Source organism: Dasypus novemcinctus, chromosome 26 (genome assembly GCF_030445035.2).
Source record: "Dasypus novemcinctus isolate mDasNov1 chromosome 26, mDasNov1.1.hap2, whole genome shotgun sequence".
In the NCBI taxonomy this organism is placed as follows: Eukaryota; Metazoa; Chordata; class Mammalia; order Cingulata; family Dasypodidae; genus Dasypus; species Dasypus novemcinctus.
The window spans coordinates 42764993-42784544 of NC_080698.1; the positions used below are offsets into that span (position 1 = coordinate 42764993).

At 41.3% G+C, this 19552-nt stretch overlaps 1 protein-coding gene across 1 annotated transcript in view; it reads left to right on the plus strand.

Moving 5' to 3' along the window:
- Positions 1–19121, plus strand: part of EDEM1 (ER degradation enhancing alpha-mannosidase like protein 1) — a 29344-nt gene extending 10223 nt beyond the window's left edge. The window contains exons 3-12 of the mRNA XM_058288333.2: positions 255–358; positions 1561–1732; positions 2729–2912; positions 4428–4602; positions 6172–6292; positions 8138–8308; positions 10296–10369; positions 11226–11322; positions 12907–13110; positions 15315–19121. Of these exons, the coding sequence (XP_058144316.1) occupies positions 255–358; positions 1561–1732; positions 2729–2912; positions 4428–4602; positions 6172–6292; positions 8138–8308; positions 10296–10369; positions 11226–11322; positions 12907–13110; positions 15315–15404 (1392 nt within the window). The 3' untranslated portion in view covers positions 15405–19121. The remainder of the gene's footprint in view (positions 1–254; positions 359–1560; positions 1733–2728; positions 2913–4427; positions 4603–6171; positions 6293–8137; positions 8309–10295; positions 10370–11225; positions 11323–12906; positions 13111–15314) is intronic.
- The last annotated feature ends 431 nt before the right edge of the window (positions 19122–19552 follow it).

A 19552-nucleotide genomic window follows, 5' to 3' on the forward strand; every position in this document is an offset into this window, starting at 1 on the left:
GATTTTATGAGGAATTGTTTTTACTGTTTTGCCATTTGGAGACATGCTTCTTGAGTTGGATCAGTTGGAGGCAGTGGGCTTGCCATCTGCCAGTATATATTCTAAGAAATAACTGTGCTTTTCTACCTTTTGTGCTTCTACTCCCACGAGTGGCAAAATCACATGCAGACATTTGGATGAGGGGCCTGGCTGCTGAGATCAGATAGCCTCGGTTTCATTTCAAGCTGTAATGGTTTGTGTTCCTCTTTTTAAAGATAATGGGAAATTCATCCGAGTTCCAGAAAGCAGTCAAGTTAGTGATCAGCACAGTTTCATTTGACAAAGATTCCACCGTCCAAGTCTTTGAGGCCACAATAAGGTAAAAGAGAACATAAAATGGATTGAAGCCTTCTTTTTTTGGGTGTAAGGAGAAAAATAAGGGTCATAAGGTCTAGGTAAAGTACCCACATAGACCTTGTGTGGTGTCCATTTTTCATTTTCATTTTCTTATCAGAACTGGAACAATTGATATTTTAAAGTAATTGTGGTTTGGAATGAACAGAAAGATACTTATGCTTTAATTGGGTGTCAGGTAGGTGTTCCTTTAATACAGATTCATGTGGTTTCTCTTTATATCTGGCCTCATTTCCTTCCTTCACTGTGTCCTAGGAAAGCCCCTACATATTTCTGAAGTGAGAGTCTCCCAACTCACCTACCACCTACAGAAATTCACTCCTTAACATTTTGGTGTATTGCCTTCTTGTGTGTATCTCACACTAGTGTGTGTCTTTTATTAATGTTTTGAGATCATGCACTATACACAGTTTTGCACTTTGCTTTTTTGACTTTATATATTGTGACTATTTCCTGTTTTATTTCAACTTTTTAAAAATTGTATTAACTGCTTAACAACCTGTTTACAGATAAAAATTTCATTTAAAGTTAAATTTATGAATATATTCAGAAAAATGCCACTTCAGATCATTGGAGTGGGACAGGAATTCATGGTCTACAGTGACATAGCTCTAAGCTAATCTCTGAGTAGATTGTTTTATCCTCATTTTCTTCTCCACCTCCTCCTCTTCCTTGCTTTACCTCTTTACCAGATGCTGGAGAAGTTCATCAGTTGCTTGGTAGCCAAAACTACAAAAGTTAATTATGGTAATTTAGTATTTTTTGCTTTGCCTTTTTCTGTTTCTTATCTGGCTGAGTATTTTCCTCAAAGGAGATAAATCAAGAGTAAGTTAATAATATTAATAGATATATTAATTCTGAGAATGATTAGTACAGTCCCTTTTGATAAGATGATTAATATTATCAAATGTAAGTCATTTTAAATGGGATTATTCTTGCTAGCCTTGGATAAATTGGGTCCCTTTCTCCCTTTCAGTAATGTGATTATCTAAGAATTGATCATTTGTTATCAGGGCTGGAAAGGACTTCAAGAGTCAAGTATCTCTGTCTCCAGGCAGTTCTGAGTCCACCAGGAATTAGAGGCTTCTTATGAATTAGATTCTGAATTAGATTGCATGCATTCACCACCAACATGATTTTATTATTTTTTGTATTTCCTGTCAATAGGGTCCTGGGAAGCCTCCTTTCTGCCCATAGAATAATAACCGACTCCAAGCAACCCTTTGGCGACATGACAATTAAGGACTATGATAATGAGTTGCTGCACATGGCTCACGACTTGGCTGTGCGACTCCTCCCTGCCTTTGAAAACACCAAGACAGGCATCCCCTATCCTCGGGTAGGTAGACTGGCTTGACCTTCAGTGTTGGACAGATGATTTGCTCTCTTCCTGAGTTAAAACTCTTTATTGGGTTTATTTAGGGAAGGAAGGGGAGGCTGAGGCAGGAGAGGAAAACAGTGTCCTAGGGAGAATTTGGCCCTAATATAATGTAAATGTTTTTTAGTTCATTCAGCACTTGCTGACCACCTGTGGTATGCCAGGCATACAGTGACCTATCAGCCTTAATCCTTCTCTTAAGGCACACGGGTTCTTGGGTTCAGTATTCCAATGCCTTTTTGCACATGCCCATAAAATGATATGGGGGCTTTGTCTCCAATTCCGATGTGGGTATATTTCCCCAAAGACCCCCACATGCATATTACAGAAGCTCAGTGAATGTTCTTTGGAATGTGCCACGTGATTCTTAATAAAGCCTGTACTGACTGGCAAGTTAGCTGCTGATTTAAGCCCAAGATCTGGAATGAGATTGTACCTGTGGCATGTGATTTGCCAGCTCAGAACTCCTCAGGGAATTGAGTCAGCCTTTTAGGCAACCTGCAGAGAATTGCCAGATCACAGTCTCCATGATGAAACAGGCTGTCATATTCTTGCTGTGTCTCCTCTCTCTCCCAGTCTGAGATTTGTTTATATTCACTCAGGAGTGAATTCATGGCAGTTCACTTAAAATTTATAAGGGATTCTGTAACTTGTCTTTGTCTCTAACCCCAAAGCCTGGTGCTTGTGTAACCATGAAAAGAACCTTCTGTCCCGTGTCTATTATAATGATTTCCCTAAGATTCATTCTTATTAATAAGACCAGGCTCTGGAGTTCTCATTGTCTTGTTTATGTGCTTTAAATTTAACTCCCATATTCATCTCAGCTACAGCAGAGGCACTGACTCATGCTGCAGTACGCTTGGTTCATTAGTCGAGGGTAGAAGCTGTGGACTGGCTTTCCAGCCCTGTGGGTTTCTCGAGTTTTGCCATGAAGCCTTCATCTCTTCCTGTCCCCAGGTGAATCTAAAGACAGGCGTCCCTCCTGACAGCAATAATGAGACGTGCACGGCAGGAGCTGGTTCTCTCCTGGTAGAATTTGGGATTTTGAGCCGACTGCTGGGCGATTCTACATTTGAGTGGGTGGCCAGACGAGCAGTGAAAGCCCTTTGGAATCTCCGGAGCAACGATACAGGATTATTAGGTGTGGTGACACCTTCTCCCGTCATTGGGACTGTATACTATTTAGACCCTTTCCTTTCATCTCTGCGGCTCTCCCTCTTCTCTGCTCCTTTTTTTTTGGTTATCACTGAACCTGAAAACTGACAACTCAGAAAGAATGGCCCTCAGTGTCTGCCATATCCTATTTCTTTATGTGACCTTTTGCTTAGAGTAAAGCTGTAAGGTTTGCTGGGAAAGAATAATGCGTCTGCTGTTTGAGGGCTCCCTTCTGATTTGGTTCCCTTGTCTCGTTCCATTTAAAAATAATTGTTAATAGAAATGCTATAAAAAGAACTGCCTCTGAGGCAGATTTTTATTGCTTCAGTATAGGGTTCTCAGTATAGGAATTGGAGTTACTGGTAGATTATTGTTCCCCTTTTAGAAAAATCTAGGCATGTGGTAGTAGATTGAAAGCCCAGATTAAACATATTAGGTGTTGATTTTTTTCCCTTCCTTGAGATTGTTTGGTCAAGATGTTATTAAAAAAAATATTACAAAAACAATTTCAAATTTATGAAAGTAGAGAGAAAGCATAATGAATAATGTACCCCTATGTATTCCTTGCTCCTCTTCAATAACTACCAGTAGTTTGTTGACACAGGATGTTATTTTAAAATGGATTTTTATCTCATTTAACTGTTTACCTTATTTTGAGAAATACTTTCTTTTTGGCATTAGGAAATAGCTTGACTTGTTTGTCTCAGAGCCACAGAGGGTCATTGTAAAAACCCTGATTATTGAAAGTGGTTTTTGATTATTCTTTGTAAGTTCTAAAACTTATTTACAAATTTGTTGTATTTAACAATAGTAGCAATTTTTAAAAATTGCCCACCATCCCATTACCTCAAATTTTCAAATTAAAAAATTTTTCCATTGACCCTTCAGCCTTTGTGTATGCAACTTTCATATATTTTCACATTGCATTGTGAATATTTTTATTCTACCTTACATTTGACAGGCCAGTCAAGTGTCTACAAGCTGTTATCTTGTTCTCATAGTTACGTTTTTAAAAGCTATGTAATTATCCATTGACTAGTCTTCTCATTTTAGATACTTGGTTTAGTTCTGTTTCCACCCCCCCCTTTCATTTTATAGCTATTACTCTGGTGAATAACATAATCTTTTTTTCTTTTTTAAAAACATATTTTTTAGAATAAATTTCCAGGAATGTCAGTATTGCTGTCAAAGGCAATGAATGCCTTTTTGGCTTTTGAAATGCATTTTCAATCTGAAAAAAACAAATGACAAATCTATTTTTCTTTTGAATTAAACATTTATCCCCATTTTGGGGTCAGTGGTTAAACGCTGTATATTCAGAAAGACCTCCAGGTCGCCCATGCTACTTGCGTGACTTAAATTTTAGCATCAGGCCAAGCATTCACTCCTCTTACCTGCCAGGGATAAAGAGGAGCAGTGGGCTTGAAGTGGAAGGCCCACCTTCCTATCCCCTGTCCCTCTGGAGATAATTAGGAATTCAAGTTCCTTGTTTATTTTGCAGGCAATGTTGTGAACATTCAGACGGGCCATTGGGTTGGAAAGCAGAGTGGCTTGGGTGCTGGACTGGACTCCTTCTATGAATACCTCTTGAAATCTTACATTCTCTTTGGAGAAAAAGAAGACCTAGAGATGTTTAATGCTGCCTATCAGAGTATTCAGAACTACTTAAGACGAGGGTAGGTCTCCTTTAACATCTCTTATTACATCACCTTCTAAAACAAATCGAATGCATTCTGAGATGTTCCTACTTTTCTCAATATAAATTTACAGGGTCTCTACATCTCCGTTACCTTACCACTACCTCTTGTTGTTAATTAATATATATATTAACTATCCATTGCTGCATAACAGATCACCCCAAAACTCAGAGGCTTAGAACAACAAACATTATCTCACACAGTTTCTAAGGGACGGGAGTGGCTTAGCTAGGCGGTTCAGCCAGGGTCTCCATAAAGTTGCAGTCAAGCTATTGACTGAGGCTGCAGCCATCCCAAGGCGCAAATAGGGCTGGAGCATCTACTTCCAAGCTAGCTCTTGTGGTTGTTGGCAGTTGCTGGAGGTCTTGGTTTCTCGCCAGATGGGCCTCTTTGTAGGCAACTTATGACAGCTGGCTTCCCCCACAGCAAGTGATCTGAGAAAGAGAGAAAGACAGCTTCACCAAAGCAGAAGCCACGGTGCCGTTCATGACATAGCTTCAGAATGATAGATCAACACTTCCGCCGTGCTCCCTTAATCACACAGACCACCTCTGATGCAGTGGGGCATTGGGGATGGACTCCCTACACAAGGAGGTGGAGGTCATTGGGGGCCATCCTGGAGGTTGTCTCTAGGTGGGTGGCATCTCACTGTGCTGTTCCAGTCATTGCACATAGAACTGTTAATACAGGACAATTTTGGAGTTATTTTGGTCCTTTTACTTTCCAAAGAATTGTTAGGATTGGTCTTCATACCTGGTGAATAACAGAATAACATATTTTCCTCTGTTTTTAGAAACAGAATTATTTGCTCTCAGTTATGCATTCAAAATGACAGGAGATAGAGCATGCCATTCAAAGCTACAGTGGCTTCTACCCTGGTGACACCACTGTCTTCTCCAGGTCTTCCTTTGCATGCATTTATATATTAATGGCCAATGCAAAATTGAAGTTTACTGAGTTGTCTGCTTGGCAGGATTTTCTTGAACCCATTTTTAAATTAGCCATTATATAAAACTGCTTGTGCAAATGCCATGTTTAAGTAAAAATCTAGTCATACTTGCTTTTGAGCGTAAAGCTGAAAACAAAATGGGTTAGTTATCCCTGAAGGTCTTGCTCTCATGCAATCCTTCAGGTCCATGATGTAGGACCATTTAGAGAAGAGACAGAAATTACCAGGCGCTCTGGCTCAGGTCCATTGTAGATCCATCCTGCATACCAAACTCAGTTATGTGGCAGTGTTCTTAAACCTGAATGTCAAAGCACTTTTTGCAAAATGCAGTGAAATCCTGATACATTTAAAAGGCTGAGTTTAGAACTTTTATTTTATGTCAGATGTTGCCTTGTACTACTAGAGTCTAGTATAGTCAGGTAGTAGCAGTCTCCAAAGGTTTAAAGAAAGAATTAGGGAAAAAAGTTAATGTTGACTCCCTTTTTTAAACTACCAGGGACTGTTCAGGAATGGAGCTGGATCCAGGTTCCTCATTTCAGTAGCCAGTGGCTGGGCCTGCCTCTTGCTCTCACCTTTGAATGCTCTGCTTGGTTTTGTAGGCGGGAGGCCTGCAATGAGGGAGAAGGAGACCCCCCGCTCTATGTCAATGTGAACATGTTCAGTGGACAGCTGATGAACACCTGGATAGACTCTCTGCAGGCCTTCTTCCCTGGACTGCAGGTATTTTGGGGTCTTATCTGCTAAGGAAGTTAGTTTTATGGAACAATGAGTCAGCCTCACATTTTTTTTTTTTTTTTTAATTTATTTAGGTAGACCACCAATTTCTATATGTCTGTACCAGGAATTGGGGTAACTGTGCTTCCTTGGCACAGAGTTCTATAGAAAAATAATTAAAATTGTGGGGTGGAGTCTATTTTTTTCTTTTGGATAAATTATTTTCTTTTCAATTATACCAGCACAACAAAGTCAAATTACAACAAAGTAAAATAATACAATTCAGATTGATCTCCATATTGTTCATTTGGTTCAGAGCCCAGTCAGGGCAGCCTTTCAGCCACAGGAATGATGTCCTGCAAACTTTTCCACCCTGTTTGGGCCTACATTTAGCAACCTGGGTAAGGCTCTGGGGAGGCACTGGTATTTATTATGAATCCCAAGAGGAAAGCAGCTCTGTGATGAGCAGTGTGTCCTGCCCATGCATTTGACTTGCACATTTATTATTTCTGAGCCTTACAGTCGCCCTGCAATGATAAACCTATTTCTAGATGGAGACACTGGCTTTGGAGAGGTGGAAGGTCTCATTCACAGGCAAGGAGCTAAAAACTGGTGCAGCCAGAGAAGTCTCCTGTGTTTTCAGAAAATTGCTTCTTGAAATGAGTCATTCCGTGGAACCAAGATAGTCCTGGGAGTCCATGTTGTGTGGCCACCGTAGACATACATGCTCAGACCTGAGCTGTGTTCTGTAGTAACCACTGGCCAGCTGTGGCTAGTGAACTCTTGAGAAGAAGCAGCTGGTCAAGTAAGGGTGGGCCGTGGCCAAACTACCTGCTGCATCTTGAAGTTGTAATACAAAAAAAAAAGGGATGCAAAATATCTCAGTAATTTTCATATTGATTCTGTGTTGAAATGATAATCTTTTAAATATATTGGGTTAAATGAAATAAAATTTTCACTTTCAAAGATTTTTTTTCATGTGGCTACTCAAAAATTTAAAATTACGTGTGTAGTTTGTATTATATTTCTGTTGGAAGGCTCTGATTTAGACTTTGAAATTCTGTAAAAGGCCAAATGTTTTTAACACTAAAATTGACCCTCTTTCCCCCAAATGTCCATTTCAAGGTCATCTGGCATACCAGCTCTTCTCCCTTAAAGTGATGGGTTTCTTTTTTAGAAACTTTAGTGAAATCCTATCTTGTAGGCTGTTGAAACCTTGGAAGCAGTGTTTAGTCTCTTGGTAGTAGCTGTGGCACTTTCAGAAAAGTAGTAATTTACAGATCCCCGTTATATAGTCCCTTATGCACTTTCTCCTGCAGCTGGGTTCCAGGGTATGTGAAAGGGATTGGAAAGCGCTGTTTGTTTTGTTTTCTAAGTGCAGAGCCATATTTGAAAAGTGATTGTGGGAAGCAAATGTAACTCAAGTGATTGGGCTCCCATCTACCATATGGAAGGCCTAGAGAGAAGGATAAGAAAAGATAAGCGAATGTGAAGAGCACGCTGCGAATGGACACAGAGAACAGACAGCGAGCGCAGAACAACAAGGGGGCCTTTTGGGGGAGGGAATAAATTGTATCTTTTTTTTTTTTTTTTTAAAGAAAGGTAATTGTGTGTGTGAATTGTGGATAATCCTCTCAGTCATCTCTTCTGGTTCAGTAGCTTATTAATCCCTTCTCTGCAGTTCAGTTTTCTGGCTTTAAATTTGACATTGATGGCCTGATAAGACATCTCTTTGTCTGGACTCAGTTTTGAGTTGGTTTTTTCTCCCACCATGTTCGTAGGCCTTTGTGTCAGGTCTTGCCATTCTGGGAAAAGCGTCCTAGTCTGATGGCCTGTGTCTCTTCCTCGTAGGTTCTGATAGGAGATGTGGAAGATGCCATCTGCCTCCATGCCTTTTACTATGCCATATGGAAACGATACGGGGCTCTCCCTGAGAGATATAACTGGCAACTACAGGCCCCTGACGTTCTCTTCTACCCACTGAGACCGGAGTTGGTGGAATCTACGTATCTCCTCTATCAGGTACTAGCATTGGTTAAACAGTAGTTTGTATTTAAAAGGTAGGCCTTGTGGAGTAGCACTGCTCCAAAATGTATTCACCAAATGCAGTGAATGTGCCACACTGATGAAAGAGGTTGTTGATGTGGGAGGAGTGGGGGTGGGGTGGGGTGGGGAGTGGGGTATATGGGAATCTCTTATATTTTTTAATGTAACATTTTGTGTGGTCTATTTATCTTTAAAAAAAAAGACAATGAAAAAAATTTGCCAGAAAATAAAAGCTAGGAAGACCTGTAGCAGTTGGTTCTTAATGAATGTTTGCTGATTAATTTGAAATGGTATTTCATAGAGACTCTGATACTTACCAACTTTCTGTAGTCTTAGTAGTATTTAGTGTCATTCATGGCTCCACAGGACAGAGGAGGCTTTTGTATTCATATATGTCTTGTAACCTAATACTTTGCAAAACTGAGTAGTGTCTCTACTGTAGGACTAACTTCTCACATCCTTAAATATTCAAGAGGAAGACGTAGTTCCCAATATTTTCCAAATTTATTTGACCAAAGAACTCTTTTCTTGGATACAATTCTGTGCACATGTACTGTGATCCCTGGTCTATGTAATAGTTATTCAGAGAGAAAAAACAAATTATTTTTCTTGGTTGTGAGGTAATTCATATGGGATTCATCCAAATGTCTATTTTTATTTAATGCTTAAAAAACATGTAGTGGTCATCTTTGGTGAAATTGCTTTAGTGCCTGAGGGACTGTCACTTCAACTCTGAAATGTCTTCTCCACAACTTAAGCTTGGTATTTATACTTCTGTGCAGGCCATACCAATGTGCACATTGAGAGTCCTTATCCAGTCACAAACACACCAGCAAAGCTGTTAATCTTTCTAAGAGGTTGTCCTTCAATGCGATTCAATAGACCTCTACCAAAAGGCTACTGTGGGCAAGCCCAGCAAGCAGAACCTTACATATGTGAACTCTGGCGGTAGGATTAGAACTGTGGTTTAGATTTATTCAATAATCTTATATACTGAATCCTTGCCATTTGCCCCTCAATGGAAAGCAAGGGGTGGGGGTGGGGGAATCCTAAGAAACTAGTAATAGTCTTTGTGCCTGAAGAGAGACCTCATGAGTTTCAGATAACCTTTCTTCCCCCCAAAAGGGAAAAGATTATATCCTCCTTTTTTCTGGACTCAGTGTGGCTGTGTACTCTGAAGGTGACATGCCTGAAATTGCTCTGCTCTCTCTTCTTAAACTTGATCCTGTTGTTGCCTTTTTGTCTTTTTATCTTTATTTGTCACTGCTTCTTTCCCATTTGCAAATTTACTTCTTCACATTTACTGTTTTCTTAGAATCCAGAGAAGTCTTCAGCTTTACTTTGAGGCCTCATGCTCTGTTAATCCACAAATGTTAGCCTTGTACTTATTTGCTTTTGCTGCTGCAGGTTGGCAGTAGGCACGAATTAAAGATGGCTGTCAGCTTTGAAAGTATTTTTGGAATAAAAATCTCATCTTCTCAGATAATTTTTTTCCCTAATGAAATCACCTTGGAGCAACCCAAGGACTGATTGCTTAGAACGATTAGAGAAGAAAATGTGGAGCCCTTGCTTAGATGCTTTTGAACATCTAGTGATGCCTCATAGTGTTAGAAGGAGAATGGAGGCAACCTCTTTTTCCCCAGTGCCTGAGTCTGAAGTTTCTAGAGAGTTCTGAGGCAGGATGCAAACTGGATTTGTTCTCAGATACAGTGTAGTCAGCGTGGGTATTGTTTCATTTCTGACCTTGACAGGCATCAGAAGAGCTGTCTCAACCCTGGTTCAAGTTAAAGACATTGTAGATACACGTTGATGGGACATTCATGACCCTTCAATGTAAAGGTCCCTTCTTCTGGCCAGTGGCTCTTGTTGGGAGATTCTCGCAGTCACTGTGTTGGTATTGGCTGTCTTGTTGCCGTGATGTTTGTTGCCCTTGCTGGATCACGTTTTCTCTTGTTCTCTCTAGGCAACCAAGAATCCCTTCTACCTCCATGTAGGAATGGATATTCTGCAGAGTCTGGAAAAGTACACAAAAGTCAAGTTAGTTTCCAAGTTCCTTCCCTTTTTTTTGTTGGCCACTTTTGACTTACTTTTAACTGCTCTTGGGAAATACTCTGTTTTTCATTTTAATTTATAGAATAGGTCATTAATGTTAATTTTGTAGGGAAATCATTTACTTTTTGTGTGGTAGAACCCTCTCCATTATGGTGGGAATTACTTTTCATTTTTTCTCTTTTCTTTAAGGTTCCAGAAGACTATGTGCACTCTTTTTAATTGAGTAACTTATTTCCGCCATGCTTTACAAAATATATACACACATACACTCAAATTTAGAGATACAGAAAATATAAAGAAGTAGAATATAATTAATCTCCACAAGTAAAGATAACCACAGTCAGCATTTAAGTATATATACTTATAATCTTTTTTTATATATTTGTATCTATAATGTGTGTATATATGTATACATAAAAATATATGCCATATTTCAGTTTTGCACTCTGCTTTTTTCACCTCGCAGTATATCATAAGCATTTTCTTATGTGAAATAGTCTTTTAGAATGCCCAAATGATAAGTCATTTCTAGAACTGTTGATAGTAAAAATTTAAGAGCTTTTGTATTACTGATTATTTTCTTGGTGCAGTGTTGAGCTTTGTCAAACACCACTCCCTCCTTACTAGTCGGATCATATAATAGTCAAACTACTTTTTAAATAAAATTGTGGGCAATCCAAGCTTAAAAAAAAGATGGCCCTTAACTCTAATATAACTTATTTTTCATACAGTGTTGGATAATTTGGTCGGTTATTTTGTTGATAGAATAGTCCCATTTCTTAAATTAATAAGCAGGGTGGGAAGGTGTAGAGGAAGGACTAACTGGAAAATTGTTTTGTAGATGTGGGTACGCTACGCTGCATCATGTCATAGACAAATCCAAAGAGGACCGGATGGAGAGCTTCTTCCTCAGCGAAACCTGTAAATACTTGTATCTGGTATGTGCATTGCAAGATTAACCCAGGGTCTATGTAGTGCTGCTTAGAGCAAGCATTCATTCATTCTTCCATCTAACCAATGTTTGTTTATGGGTGCCTACTATGCTCTGGACATTGTGCAAGGCCCAGGGGATACCGTCACTTACAAAGATATTGCCATCTTCCTTCATGGTTTCTGACCTTGTGAAAGAGTCATGTGTTAAGTAAATAGACAAATTAATATATGATTATAAATTGTGTGAAGGGCTGGTGCTAGTTTGGTGGACGAGAAGTCTTCTCTGAAAAATAGAAGTGTTGATGGCACTTACTCAGTTCTGTGGATGTATGTGGTCTTGGCTGAGACCTGCAACCCAGCTGCCACTCCATCCATACATATATCCTCCAGCCCTCAAGTGTCTGTGTTGAGAGAGGATTTTTTTTTAATCTGGAAGTAATGTTTGAGACTATCTAGTTCATTCTTCCCTTAACTGGGAAACTGAAATCTAACCAGAGAGGCTTGCCTGAGGTCTTGGGGTGACCAAGTGGCACAGCCAGAGTCCGAACCCCTTCCCTGACTCCTTGTCTTTCCACTTTACTTCTGCCATGTGCATTTGTCGTGTCTGTGCACCTGGTACATAGCTGTGCTCCTTCCCTCTGTGCCACTGTTCTCAGTATAGCTATATACAAAGCTTCCTAAAGGGTTGGGGCTTCCTGGTTGGAAAACAGTATGGTGACTAAGAATTCGGGGCTTTGAGTTTCAAAGGTACTTGAGTGCTGTGGAGGAGGTGTGTCCACTAGGTCACATGGCTGTGGGCACTGGGAGAAACTGTCTTCCTTTACACCCCTTCATTGTGTGGTGGTTCTCACCCCCATAGGGAAGGCTGGCTCGGGGCCTGGCCTCCCAGCTCGGTCCAGCAGCTTTGGTGTCAGAAGGATGGGACAGAGTGGGAGAAAAGGAAGGCGACCCAGTAGGGTGCTCTGGGGAAAGAACTCAAGGCCCCAGGGGAGAAAACCTGCACTCTACTCCATTGCTCTTAGCTGTGAAAACGTGGATGAGATCCTCTGAGACTCATTTCTCCTTTGTAAAATAAAGAGTTTAGATGACTAATGAGGTTTCTTCCAACTACAAGATTTTCTGTTTCTAAGCATTCATTCATTCATTCATTCATTCAGCACTACCTGAATACCTGTCTTCTCACACTGACTCATCCCCATGAGTGATAGAAGAAACATAGATGGGTAAAACACCTTAGGGTCTAGGTCTGTGTCTTGGAGTTCCAGCACTGGAACTTGCAGAGGAGCATGTCAGAATTATCCAGAGAGCTTTTATAAATTACCTGTGCTTTGGACCATAGTCCTGGAATTTTTGAATCAGTAAGTCAGGGATGGGGTTCAAGCACCTGAGTTTAAACAAAACAGATGATTTTGACTTGCAGCTAGGATTTTATGGATAACTTTTCAATCATTTGTCTTTGAAAATCATGATAGCACAAGCAGATTTACACTGAGTGAATAGTCTGAGACCTGGCTGCTATGAGTTAGTTTAGGGTTATGAAAATACTATAGTTACCACTTGTATCTTTTTCTCCCTTCCTTTTCTTCCAGCTATTTGATGAAGAGAATCCAGTACACAAATCTGGAACCAGATATATGTTTACAACTGAGGGACACATTGTATCTGTGGACAAACATCTTCGGGAATCACCCTGGAAGGACTTCTTTCCTGAAGAAGGAAGGCACAACCAAGAGGGAAAATCTGTTCACCGACCTAAATCTCATGAATTAAAAGTCATCAACTCCAGCTCCAATGTAAGTTGCTTTATCCAAGAGTGGTTTGTAGGTATAAGAAGAGAAAATAGTACTAACTACTGTCTCATCCAGAGTTCCCAACAGAAAACTGATGGCATACTCAGATTGGGTAATTTGAAAAGTTTCATAAAGAGATAGTTTACACAGGCGTTGCCAGGTCTGAGGAAACCACCTGGGGTGGCAGGCTCTTACTCCCGGGCTGAGGGAGCCAGTGGTGAGAGTGAGAGTGGGTTGCGGGGCCAGAGCTGTGTGGGGAGAGCAGCCCCTGACAGGAGCCATGGCTTTGATGGAGGGACACTTGCAGGCTGGGAGCCAGCAGAGGAAATGCTTGACTCCCTCTCCTTCCTTCTGATCTGCTGGAGCTTCTCTTTGGGGGCAGAGCATGGGTCTTGAGGGGCAATTAGAGGAGATCCAACAAAATCACCCACCAGCAGGAGAGGAGAAAAAAGCAGTCATTAGGCATGATTTTTGATGAAGATGCTTTTTGAAATGCAGTGGGTACTCAGTTTCATTTAAAGCAAGCTTAGGTTATCCTGTTAGGCAGTGGGAAAGTCTGGAAACATAAGTCCTTGAATCCCCAGTGGAAGCCCTATAGTTTTATTCATTTGAATCAAACTGGATGATTTGGAGGTAGGGGATGGAGAATGGATCCTGAACTAGGTGAAATCTCAAATCCTTGTGCCACAGTGCATTGGATGCCATCTCTCTTCTGAGAAAAAGCCTTGGTTGTCAAAAAGGTCCTACTGCTTCCCCATAAACTCTGGTGGAAGCCCTTTCATCCCACCAGCACTTGAGCACTTTTCCTTTAGTTCCTGTGGAAGCTCTGCACCTTCAGTCTTTGTGCTAAATTGATGGGCCAGAGAGACATAAGCCCCGAATTTCCATTTGGCCATGCAATGTTGGTTAAGCAAACAATGCATAATTGAGAAGGAAATGGATGGAGAATTAGAGGAAGAAATACTCATAATAGCCAATGCTTATATCAAGCTTACCGGGTTCCAGGCACTGTTCTAAACACGAGAGTTACTTCTCAAGACAGCTGTGGGAGGTGCAGGTGCTGTGAATAGCCCATTGTACAGATGAGAAAGGGAGGCACTGAGGGATGTGGGTCCCCCAGTGCGGTGTGGTGGAGCCAGGGACCCAGGCAGCATGGCTTCTCTCTTAGGAAGGAGATCCCTCCAGTGTGACACATTCACTGCGGCTTCTCCCTTGATGCTGGGATACAGCTCTGGGGATAGAAGCCAATCAGGGATCCCACTTCTGCACTGGCTCATTGCCTTGTGGGGAGACCAGCTCATACCCAGGTATTTTAACATACAGAGGCCTGTTTGAAGTGCTGTTGAGATGCAGAGGAGGGAGAAATCAGTCTGCCAGAGAACATCGAGGAGAACTTCACTGGGGAGGTTACTTTTGACTAGATCCTTGATGGATGAAGAGGAGCTTCCTGAGAAGGGGTTTTCAGGCAGACGGAGGAGCACTGCAGAGGCTTGGCGGTGGGACCAGCTGAAGGGCCGCTCAGGTGTATCTTGCCAAGGATGAGGGGCAGGGCTTGGCAAGTTGAAGTTTAGGTCTCTGGGGTAGCATTTCTTTAGGGAAGAAAATTGTAATGGGGTAGCATTTCTTCAGGGAAGAAACTTGTAATGAATTATGTAACAGCAGTTCCCAGGGATAACAAGTGGTTCTCAAGACCCACTTCTCTTTTGAGAAAACAAGCCTTTAAAAACACAGCATTCTTAGGCATTTTTATTTATATTTTAGCTGTGAATGAGCAGATCCATAAACTCAGAAGACCACACAGTATTTTCAAATAGCCAAAGTATTTCTGCAATTCTGAGTGGACCCAGCAGTTTGTCCTGGCCTCTGCAGGCTTGCCCTGACTCTCAGCCTCCCTGGGTCTTCCTTTCTTCACCTCTCAAGTGAGAGTATTAAAGTAGGCTGGTGGGCCTCAGCTGGGAGCGTTGGCAATGGCTGGAGACGTTTTTGGTTTTCACCGCTGGGGGAGTGTGCTCCTGGCATCTGGTGGGCAGAGGCCTGGGATGCTGCCCAGAACTATCACACAAAAAATTATGCACCCCAAAATGTCAGTAGATTGAGAATGCCCAGACTGAGAAACCTTGAATTAGGTCATTCAACCCATTTCCTGAGGGAAGGACTAGCACATGGTTTTGAATTCAAAACTCACATTTTCCCTTACCTCTTTCTAGTGCAATCGTGTTCCTGATGAGAGGAGATACTCCCTTCCCTTAAAGAGCGTCTACATGAGACAGATTGACCAGATGGTTGGCTTGATTTGATCTCCTGTCCTCCGTGTGGCCTCACTGTCATCCAAACACCGACATCTGAACCTAAACCAAGCCGAAGCCCAGTCTCAATGGAAGGAAGAGGACAGAAGTCTGGCCATCCATGATGGTGAAGGAATTTCTGTCTAGCTGCTCACCCACACAGTTTTAATTCCTACATATTTTTGTGTTTCCCTTCTGTTCAATAAAATGCCCCTATTTTTCCTTAAGGATATACTCTGAAATGGGAAAGTACATGGAAATTGAATTTTTCAGAAATGCTGCTGTCATTAAGCACAGTTGATAGGATGTCTTGGGATTGATCTTCACAGCTTGCTCCTCTAGAGTCCAGGCCTCTTCACTTGGCTGGTACTTGTCCTACCTGCAGTATTGCTACCTCTTTGTTAGGAGATTGTGAATGAAATTTCTCTGGAAAATGATCTGAGGTTTACTCGCCATCCTTTTTATCGTATTTGAAAATACCGTCTTTTCTTTTATTGGATAATTGAGCCCTCCCCTAGATAATAACCAACCATGATTTTAGATCAAATGAGGGAAAAAAATCATCCAGTTTTTCGTTTGCACTCCACGTGATCTTCACAGTGTTTCAGTTTAGTTGCTTAAGAACAAAGGCCTTATTCTAACAGGCAGTCTCCTAAGTTATGGCATCATGGTAGTAAGAAGTTAACAGGTGTAGTGTTTTGTATTTATTTTGAAAATGAACTTACCTGAGGAGCTTCCATAGTTCCAGAACCAGGTGTCTTTTAGGGGAGAGAGAAATATCCAAGATTATCTGAGCCTCCATCTGTCTCATACTTAATAACCAAGGATTCTCGATTTTTATTGTGTTTGGTTAGAATTTTGTTTTTTGCTTCATATGTCTAGTGCCAATTAGCTAACTCAGGGAGAACAAAAAGATGAGATGACTTTCTGGCATCCTTGAACAGTTCTCTATATAACACAGGCTTTATAGTAGTGCCTTACACTTGCTTTGGTTTGGGTCACTGGATGTCGAAGCTGCTGCTGCGGTTTAGATAGGCTTGTTTTATGGTACCACATGGTGGGCCCACACTGAAATGGGGTTCGGATAGGGAGTTACTGAGGAAGATTTTCTGGAAACTACTTGGCCAGTCCTTGCCTTTCAACCTGATATTTTAAAGCAAGCACATATAAGGAGGAGATTGTCCTAAAATGCCTTCTTTTGTTGTTATTTCTTGAGTTAGAACTGAAGTATCAGAGGTGTGAGTGGATTGCAATAGGAAGGGCTAGGGAATTTCCAACCTCACAGACCAGTGTCTCACCTGTCACTATTTGCCACCTCAAATGATTTCATTTTAGTCTTTTGAAAACTAGAAATAAGTGCTGTCTAAGCCTTTGCATTTTTCATTTGAAAAGGAGAGATTTTTATTCCTTCTTGAAAATTTAAGTATTGAAGTGTTACCGTTTTTAAAAGTAAATATATTAAGTTCTTGGAGAATTTTAAAAAGGGGATTATCAGTAATATATGTATCACTGCTTATTTTTAAACATTTACTATGCAAATTGTTTTAAAGTAAAAAAATCGAATGCTTCTGTTTTACCTTTTTGTTTATTTCAAAAGCATTCGGCTTGTCAATAGTGTCTTGTCTACTGAACAGAAAATTTTCTTTGAGAACACTGTATATATTTTAAATGTTTTCAATGAATCAGTAACACCAAATTGTTCCATTTTAAATACACACACCTGTATCTCTTTTCTAGGCAAACCGAGGTGAGACTACGAATGACACATTTGGGAGAATGTGGTATATCAGGGACAGAAGTGAGTCCTTTGCATCTGTTTTCTCTTTTGATGCTCTTATTTTCCTCTCAAACTGCTGTGGCAGCAGTAGATGTGACGATGCCAACATTGCCCTGCTCGTCTGGGCCCTTACCTGCCACCCTTGAATAGGCACTGGTGTTTCTTCCTCCACACTCCTGGAATGGGGATCCGAGCCTGGGGGCACCATTGTGCTTCCAGTGCTGCAAATGCATCTCAGGGGCTCCAGGCTGACAGGAAACATGTTTTGTATTAAGGCCCAAATCCTCTTGACTTCTGGGCACTGGGCTGAGAGCTGTGTGAATTACTGAGCACAAATGCTGGCCGTTGAGCTTCCAGGCTACCGGGTCTAAAGTTGGATGTTTCCTGGTTGGTAATTGACCCTCTGGATACCAGAATGCTGTCTAGGGCCAGTCAGAAACAAGCAGGTCTTTGAGCCAGGTTCAAAGCTTACTTGCTTTCTCTTTGAAAATCAGAATGCAAACAGCTATGCTATATCCTGCAGGGCTTTTGATGTTCCTTCTGTTCTGTGTTGTAGAATGTTGGAAAGGGCGGGGCAGAGGACGGCAGAGGACGGCAGAGCAGTCTACTTGCTCAGCAATTTGCCCCAAGAATGCCCTGCCTCTCCTGACCCTCTCCGAGCCTGAACCGTCCTTGAATTGCTGTGTTTAGCAAGTATCTAGTGTCAGCTTTGGGCAACATGGTGAAGATGGTTTTGCCAAACTATTATAGAAAACTGCCTTACAGTTGGGCTTGGTGGCGTCTCTTTCCACCACAGAGTTCTGAACCAGTACAGGGCCTGTTCAGCTGGGAACTCCATTCTGCTGGGAGAGGAGGTGAGGCAGGACGTGTGTCTGCCCGCTCTCGGGGTGTGCTGGCCTTTGTGAGAACCCAGCTTCCATTTTCAGTGCTTTCCCCACTTCGCCTGAGTTCTGCTAGAACTTGCTCTGTGCAGCAGAACATCAAGGGGTGTGCACGTGTCACTCAGTGGATTTCCATATAGTCAAAAATGCACCAGGGACGTGTCTGTGTGGATGAATATGGTGAGAGTCGGTAGTTCCCTGGTGTGATAGGCGCAGTTGTGCAGTCTGGACTGCCAGCCTCAACTCGTATCCCCCTCCCTTCCACCAAAGAAGAATATCCCTCTCAGCTCTTTTCTGAGCTCAGTTTACTGAATGATTACAAACTGATTCTTCACCTTGGATTTGTAGACTTGGCATCAGGCATTCCTTCTCTGTGGAGGACTCTGGAGGGCCTTTGCTTTTGATCTTTGCCAGTTTGCGCTGGTTAAGAGGTAAGGCTAAACGATTGCCCTCCCCACAGAGTAGCTGAGCAGGGACTTCAATCTTGTTCTTTCCTGTCCTTTCCCAGACATCCAGCTTCTACTCTGCCTCTTCCTTGCAGGGCAGGGACCCTTGGGAGAGTGGAAAGGTGGGGCAGGCTGGGCTGCACGTCCAGGTTTTGCAGGGCTCAGGGTTACGCTCCCATTTGAATTTGGACATGAAAATTCGGTGAAAATGTCAAGTACCTGTGGAACTTCTTGATTTATTACCCCTTGTCCCTCTTTCTGAGAGGCAGAGGAGTAATATTTTTAAAGGTATCTTGTTTCATTTTAAATAGCAAATCCAAGCTGCATTTTAATTTATTATGCACAAGAAAGGTAAAGCTTTTTACAAAAATATCTAGAGTTGGGAACTCTGGGAAAATCTATTGAAATACACAAATGCTTCTCTCTCTTTAATGTGCAATATGCTTTGCAACTATAGATGATATTTTATGTTTAATCTGTAAATAAGAAATGTATTTAAATTAAAGGGGAGCTTTTTGTAAAAGGACCAAATGTTCTTTTATAAATGTACTAAGGAATATCTTGCTCTTTGAAATTTATTGGGATTTTTATGAGTAATTTTTATTAAAAGATTCTTTTTTTTTAATTGAGTTGTCATTTGTTTCTCCTTTATATACCCATGTATACACATTACCTGCAGAACAAGTGAAGGGAAAAATTCTTTAAAGGAAACTGTAAAACTGAAAAAAACTTTTTTTTTTTTTTTGGTGTTTTACAGCTAAGCCCTGAGTACAGCCTTCCTTTTGGAATTCTAATCCCCTTCCATCTGTTAACCCCACACCCTCCCATTGCACTGTCCTTCACACAGGCCTGAGAACCACTTTTTTAAAAAAAATTTATTTCCTCCCCCTTGTTTGCACTCACTGTCTGCTCTCTGTGCCTACTCATTGTGTGTTCATCTTCTCTGTTTTTAGGAGGGATCAGGAACTGAACCCAGGACCTTCCATGTGGGACAGAGGTTCCTAATCACTTGAGCCTCCTCCACTCCTTGCTTGTTGTGTCTCTCATTGTGTTTCC